Below are 7,888 nucleotides of genomic sequence, written 5' to 3'. Positions count from 1 at the left end.
GAAAGTAGTGAGTTCATTTAAATGTCATAGGAAATTATTCAGGGAGACTGGTGCTGCTCTGAATGGTTCTGTATTTAACAACTTTTCTTGGAGACAGGAAGGAGTATAATGGATGAGCAATTAATGCTTTTTAAACGACAATTTCAGTGGGAAACAGTTTGTAGTTCTATCTATAAACCCTGTTAAACACTTTTCCTTGTTAAGTGTATCTTAATGTTTTTCAGTATATGGATAATAAATACAAGTAAACGTGGCTAGTTTGAATCAAGATGCACTGTCAGGTACATTTGTACACAAGCACTATGATCATACTTCCTGTTTCTAAATTTAAAGGGGACATTCCAAATGGCTGCAAACTAATCAGGAATCGATCGGATTGTAAGGACATTGATTGGACGACATACACCTGTGTGCTAGGCTTTCAAGTCTTTGGTAAGGGCATGACATTTGGGAAAGGCGATTGTGGGTTTTTATTTATATTTACTTGGTTAAATTTCTAAACAAAACTAGTCTACATGTGTTCTTTAGTATTATCACCATTAATGCCCAATTCAGAGAAGTGTATTAGGATTGAACCAATACAAAGTTTATTCTCTGAAGAATCCAGGAGTTTTGGTCCGCAATAAATTCAGACTAATCTAATCTAGTAGAGGTTTGTGCTTATTATGTTGAACCAGTGTGTCATAATGATTCAGAATAATTAAATTTGCTTTGTCGACCTTTGGACATAAATAATAGTTTCAGGAAAATTCTGTGTATAGCATGCTAGACCAATGGATGTCCCATGCATTTCCACTAAGAATGAGGTTCTTTAAAGTGCCTGTCTAAAAGGGATCAGTGGAAGAGTCTGTAAATTTTACAATTACCCAGAATCCACTTTGGAGAATTAGTGCTATGGCATTGTTTCTGTACTTCGTTTGCTACAGAAGTAACTGAGAACTTCCCCTCCAACTAGAAACTTTAAACAGGAAGAGCTTATTGTTGAGGTGAGATGTGAGATAAGCTAAAACTAAAATTATTTATTAGCACCACCTGCTGGTTACTAGTGAGTACTTTTGAGTCTTAAAGTCTTAAAATTTTCCATCTTGAAGCTATTTCAGTTTAATTTTATTAGTAGTTAGATTTTGGGTAAAACTTCATCATTTGAATAAAGTATTGAGCCACTACAAAATTTTTAAGGGAAATGTTAGCAGTTAAGAGTTTGAACACAGATGAAAAATCAGTAAGATTCTAAAACACATGTAGCAGTGCAGTTACATTTTTCAGGCTAATTTTTCTACCCCCTCTCTGTGTCTCCATATCAAAGGTGTCTGGCCAGAAGGATCTGATGGGACAGATATCAATGCACTGGTGCGATCCCACAATAGAAAGGTGATAGCTGTTGCTGATGACTTTTGCAAAGTCCATCTGTTTCAGTATCCCTGCTCCAAAGCGAAGGTAAAATCAATTTAATAAAAACTAATGTTATAGGAAGTTTTGTTTGGGGATGACTTTTGTGGCAATGGTGAGAAAACATCTGCAGGGTTACTAGTTACTATCAGTGGGAGGGAGCAGGCCGTCTGGAAGCACCCAAGCAGGTGGTGTGTCTTTTCCTTCCTCATTCAGGTCAAGGAGAACAAAGAGAAGACAGCTGACAATGTTTTATTCATTTTTTATTGTCCAACTTTTTTCACTTTGATTTCTTGGCAGATCTAAAATTCTTCTAAACATACTATTTGTGACCCATGATTAATATTATAAAACTCCTAAATCATCTATAATCCTGCCAACCTAGTAAATTCTCCCCTTGCCATCTCAATAGAAGTTAATAAGCTCTAACAAGTATACCAACCTGACATCCAGAAGAGACATTTGTTTTAACCAGAGTCTGAAAGTATAGCTTGTCCAGTTACTTTTTGTTTCTCCCATATGAATAGGTATTAAAAGGAAATTACTGCTAGCTTTATTCCTTAGTCAGTGACTGGTGGTTTTGATCTGCATTACCTGTTTCACAAGCTGCATAACCTCCCTATGTAGTCACCACCATTGCTGTACGCAGGCATGTAAAGAACGAGTTTAATTTTCCTGTCTGATTTATTTCATGTAGGCTCCCAGTCACAAGTACAGTGCCCACAGCAGCCATGTCACCAATGTCAGTTTTACTCATAATGACAGTCACCTGATTTCAACTGGTGGAAAAGACATGAGCATCATTCAGTGGAAACTCGTGGAAAAGTTACCTTTGCCTCAAAATGAGATTGTAGCAGATACCACGATAACCAAAGCCCCCATCTCTTCCACTGAGGGCATCATGCAGTCAGAAATTACCACACCACCTCCTTCCCAGCCCCCACATGAGACAGCTGAAGAAGAAAGCAGAAGAAGCAGTTCTCCCACACTTCTGGAGAACAGCCTGGAGCAAACTATGGAGCCCAGCGAGGACCACAGTGAGGAGCAGAGTGAGGCGGGCAGCGAGGACCTCGCTGAGCCTCTGTGTGAAGAGCCAGCCAACGAGAAGAGCGATGAGCAGGGTGAAGCGGCTCTTCCTGAGGACCAGCAAGACCCTTCACCCCAGTCCTAACCTGACTTCAGTGCGACTCTTTTTCCTCCAGCCGCATGGTGGTCTTGTGATAGAATTCAGGTAACAGGCCAGGAAGTGATGGAGAATCACTACTGATGGAGATTTGGGTTTTTGCGTGACCTGCTTTCAATAGTCTTATCTTCCGTCTCTCAAATGCAGTCGACCTAAAGGTTCAGTGTGGTGTGTGCTGAAAATTAACCAAACTTAATAGTAGGAAAAGACTGAAACATTAAGTATGTCTCAGAAATTACTGTGTGAGGAGTATGATGTAAATACTGGAAACAAAAGCAGCAGTTGTGTAGGTTTAAAATAAATCCCCCGTTATCTGACAGGCTTTCTTCAGGAACAACCAGAGACACCAGAAACACTCGTCTACTGGCTCAGACTCTGCTTTTTCCCCGATGCTGAAAAAGAAACCAAAACAAAACAAAACACCTCTCTTACTGAGATGTCCTCCTTCCCCAAATGTCTAGTAGAAATGTTTCAGTTAAGAAAAACTTCAGTCTTGCCACAAGCAGTGGTGTTGCCTTCTTGAGTAATAATGACGTTCTCCTACCCTGCCAGTAGATGTCCAGGTGTGCTTGGGGGCCTGCCACATAGGTGCTGCCTTTACCAAGTCAGAGTGACGGATTCAATTTCCTGTGTGCAAAATCCATTTTATCTTAGAACTAAGAAAGCAGTGGTTTGTTAAAGAGCTTCTAATGTATATTAAACCACTGATACTCAGAAATAATGGATTCCTCCAAGGATTCCTTTACTGGCCTAAACATCTTCAAATGTTTGGCATTCAATGGAAGATTGGAAGAAAAAAAAAAAACCGCATGCCTATAAAAACTAAACTTGGCTAATTTTAGCTTAGCCTTCATCATAATTTGTTCCCTCGATAACAAACAGTAAGTTTAAATGATTGAATTGGTGCTTGACATTCATGGGTTTAGTTGTAACTTTTATACAGATTATTGAGGGATAAAATACTCAGCAAATTTCTCTTTTATAGATGTGTGAATAATAGTTATACAGTAATTTTTTATAAATTGAATACTTAGCAGACTTCCTATATATGGTGACTTTTCTCTGGTGGAGTTGCTCTAAAGCCTTGCAGTTCTGATGTGGCTCTTTATTTTGGGCAGTGCATGTATTATGCATTGGATAGTTGTTTTTTTAAGTTTTGTCAGACGATTATGTTTTTCTTAGTTGTTTCCTATTTTCAAAATAATTACTGACAAATATGCATTTCCTATATATTTGTTTATACTTTGATTATAAAAAACGTCTATTTTTTAACTTGCTGCATTGTTTTGATATCTTTTTTTTTTTTTTGGTTAGATGTTTAGAAACTTTGGGTGAGTTCAGAAGTCTTAAGTATGCAAGTGTTTACGTGATTGTGCCATTCCAAAGTGCATCAGAACTGTCATTCCCTTCTAGTATCTTCTCAGGAGTAATATAAATCAGGTATTTCATCGTCATTTGGTAATATACAAACTCCAGTGAACTCCCAAGGACACTCACAACATTTGTATTCACATGCTGTAAGGGTGTGGGTGTGTGTGAAGGGATGAGTGTGACACCTACTCTGTGTGTGTATCTCTATGTAAGAGGATATACGCCACGTTGAAAATACTCAGTGTGTATCTCTACGTGTATAGACATAAGTCCGTGTATTATCTCTTTCCTTTTGTTTACAACTGTTCAAAAAAAAAACCTCAAAGTAGTTCTCTTCAAAAGAAGAGAGATTCCAAGCAACCCATCATTTCTCAGTATGTTTGTACATAATCATCAGTGAGCAGCCGTAGTATCAGACATACATGCTTGCCTGTTAGCTGTGGTGATTAAATCAGGTCAGCACGTGCTGCTCCCTGCAAGAAAAATACTATGAGATAAACAAGTAATTCTAGGAGAAGAAAAAGCATTTTTAAGTCCCTGGGGGACACAGCTCTCCGTGATAAGCAGGGAGTGTTTTAGGGACAACAGTCACCTCTGGGGTTGCCGTGTACAACGAGATGTAGAGTCGTGACACTCTTGGGTGGGAGCTTCCAAAGACACTACTAACGCGCAGAAAGCGTTCCAGCTCTCTACTGCTGGCAACTACTGTGTAACAGTCAATTAAATCTGTGATAATGGTTGGAAGTGGGTGGGATTATAAAATTGTAGATGTTTTTAGAAAACTTGTGAATGAAAATGAATCCAAGTGTTTCATGTGAAGATGTTGAGCCATTTCTATCATGCATTCCTGTCTCATGGCAGAAAATTCTGAAGATTAAAAAATAAAATAATCAAAATGTTTCATTTGTCTCTCTAAATGTGTCTTGAGTCTTTCTTTCATTTATGCTGCTAGTTTCCATGGCTATTCAGTTATCAGCAGACATGACAGTTCACAAGGACACATCTACCAGGTAACCACTACTATGGATACAGCCATTCTGGTAGTGACAGATAGACAGACTCTCATAATGTTAGAGGAAATTACTTCTGATTTATGCCTCCACTTAGTAGGGAAGTATTTGGTTTAATTTATTTCATGTCTACTCTCTAATGTTTAACATTGGATAATCTTGGTGATCCTGCTTACCTGCCTGGCTCCACAGCCTGCCGCTGCCTTCCGGGGTTAGCCTGAGGGAGGCCCTTGAACTCAGCAGGTCGCTACGTCCCTGCTTTCTCCATCTCTCGGCTGCGTACTGACATGTCCCCTGTACACCACAACCATAAATTAGCTGCTACAAATTCGTTAGGAAGAATTAGTGTACTCCATACACTCCCCAGCTTTACAGTCATGGAAATGACGAGGTTTTCATCACCTTATTCATCCCTGTGACTATGAACATACGTTCACAGACACGTGCACTAAGCCATGAGTGGCTGTCTCGGGGCAGGAATTCCTCCTCCACTGATTCAGAGACAAAATAGCTGACAGGAACCAGAACAAACCTACTAACTGATTTTTCTTCTTAATAAAAAAAAAGGAGGTCTAACAAAGGAACTTGTTTATAGGGAAATAATGATGAATTAGACCTTGGACACACACAGGTGTGTAACTTCTAGAAGGAACTAGGTTTCCAGCTTAATACTAGAAGTGAAATGAAGAGTTAAGGACAATAACGTGTTTTTAAAGCAGATGTGCAGGACTTGGATGGAGGAGAGCTGCCGCCAGAGGAGTCCCAGTGCAGCTAGCACACCCCAGACACCCGGGCTGTCACTCAGTGATGGGCGTGTCACCCTGCGGTCGAAGGGACAGGCTGGGGAGATTTCAGGAACAGGCCTGAGTTCACTTACCCAGGTAACAGCTGTACCAGGACTTCGTGTACTGTGACTTAAAAACTGGAGCATCTTACACCAGGAGAAAAACATTCTTCTGAAACAGGGAGGAAGAAGGAAAGGACAAGGGTGAACATTCACAGAGATGTTAAAAAGTAGGGAAACAGCAGTCATCTCAGTCCTCAGTCCAGAGAGGGGAAGGGTGCTGCCCACATCAATGTGGCGTGTCTCTCGCCATCACAGAAGCTAGGACCTAAAGAAGCCCTTTTGTCCAGGAGGCCCAGGAATGGCATCTCCAAGGACCACAGAAAAAGTCTCCAGGCATTTTTCCCAATGCAACCCTTTGTAAAGGAACAGCTCCTGCTCTCCTTCCAGACTCAGGTAACGTACACATTTTGTGCTACTCAGTTCACCTTTTCCAAACGAAACCTGCATTTCTACTCCACCCTCATTATAGATCCCTACAATAACCTCTGATATAAAGACAAGAAAATCTCACTGTCTCCTCTAGAAATGTCAGCGTGTGTCATTTCTGTATCCAGGGGTAATGTACTCCAGAGACCACAGCTTACCGAACTGAACACATTTGTGTTTATCTTAATTTTACCAATCCAGAAATCTGGCAGAAAAACTTAAGGGTACCACTTCTATATCTCAAAGGACAAAAACGTCAAGAAATGGGGGAAAACAACCCACCTGAGTGCTCAGTGATTAAAATAGGGCACATCCATAGGACTAAATGCTTTTCAATGATAACAGCTAACACTTAAGTGCTTTCCATGTATTAACTCGTTCAATTCTTTCAGCAATTCTAAATTTGATTATCTCCATTTTACAGATGAGGAAACCAACAGAGAAGCCAGGATACCCTAATAGCAAATGGCTGAGCCAAGATCTGAAGGCAGGTCCTCTTCTCCAGAGTCCCTGGGACTAGCCACGTGCTCTGTTCTGGAGCACTGCAGGATAACGTAGTGATTATTAGTTAACAAGACAGAATGAAATGGATTAAACTTCTGGTATGAAGGACTTGAGACCAGTATATGGAAAAACTACAGAAAGTGATTACACTTTGGAAAAGGCAACTTTGAACTCTGAACAATGTCACGAAGTTGGAGGGACCGTTCTCATGCACGAGTCCCTCCTGCCATCCCTACAACCCAAGTGCGGGGCAGAGCCTCCGGCCAGGCTGTGGCACCTGCTGCCAGCGACTCCTTGCCCTTCCTGCCTTTTTTGGCTCATGTGTCCTCAGTCCCTGATGTTCAGTTTAAACCTATTTGTGTGGAGACGCTGCCCCCCCTTATTTTCCAATCTTTGAGCAATTTCCACTTCAAAAAAGAAGCTTGGCAGCTTCCTTCTTCACTGGTCAAGTGCTTCTTCCCCTCAGTCCTCCGGCCCAGCCTCGGCCACAGGGCTTTGATCTTGCCTCTCCTCTCCCTCAGCAATGTAAACACGCAGTACTGAAAACAGATTTCCTGAGGGAGCCACCCAGAGACAGAGATGAATATGCATAACTGCTGGTACCAACGACTTAACAACCAGGCAGGACCACGCCACGCCGATCTCAACTCCTGGCAGAGCTCACTTCCGCAGATCTCACTAGAGAAGCTGCAAACAAAGTGGGTGCTAGAAGAAAGGGCCTCAGGGAGGAAAAATAATTTTTTAATAGCAAAGCCCTTGTACCTGTTCATCTCGTTTCATTCTTGATGTTCACAGGGCCGCCAAGCCAGAGTGCATCCTGGGAAAGGTCAAAGGGTACTCTGGAGTACCCACATGGCGATGCCCATTCAGCCAACGTCGGGGCAGGCTGACTTGGAAACCTGGCTGGAGGCAGGGAAACCAGAAGCTGGATGCATCCTCTTACCTTGTCAGCTGTAGAACGAACGCTCTCTGTTAACTGTAAGTCAGTGTCTGTAAGAAGGCACGGCCTCTTCCTCCTACAGACTTCAGTCTCTCTACAATAAAAATGTACTGCTGCCAACACCTTCAAAGTGGTAGCCACTTTGGAGTCCAGAGAGTTTGTGTGGGACTAGGACCCACAGGAGTCATCACTTCATCAGGTTTATGTACAAACCCGCC

At 41.5% G+C, this 7,888-nt stretch overlaps 1 protein-coding gene across 4 annotated transcripts in view; it reads left to right on the top strand.

Annotated features, from left to right (window-relative positions):
• EML4 (EMAP like 4) overlaps positions 1-3,422 on the top strand; it is a 124,024-nt gene extending 120,602 nt beyond the window's left edge. For all 4 annotated transcript variants that reach the window (XM_064494543.1, XM_064494542.1, XM_010997142.3 and 1 more), the window contains 3 exons: positions 334-432; positions 1,307-1,437; positions 2,087-3,422. In XM_064494543.1, the coding sequence (XP_064350613.1) occupies positions 334-432; positions 1,307-1,437; positions 2,087-2,560 (704 nt within the window). In that variant the 3' untranslated portion in view covers positions 2,561-3,422. The remainder of the gene's footprint in view (positions 1-333; positions 433-1,306; positions 1,438-2,086) is intronic.
• The last annotated feature ends 4,466 nt before the right edge of the window (positions 3,423-7,888 follow it).

This window comes from Camelus dromedarius, chromosome 15 (assembly GCF_036321535.1).
Source record: "Camelus dromedarius isolate mCamDro1 chromosome 15, mCamDro1.pat, whole genome shotgun sequence".
NCBI classification, from domain to species: Eukaryota; Metazoa; Chordata; class Mammalia; order Artiodactyla; family Camelidae; genus Camelus; species Camelus dromedarius.
The sequence above is the reverse complement of the archived record's forward strand: the minus strand, read 5'-3'. Positions and strand labels throughout refer to the sequence as shown.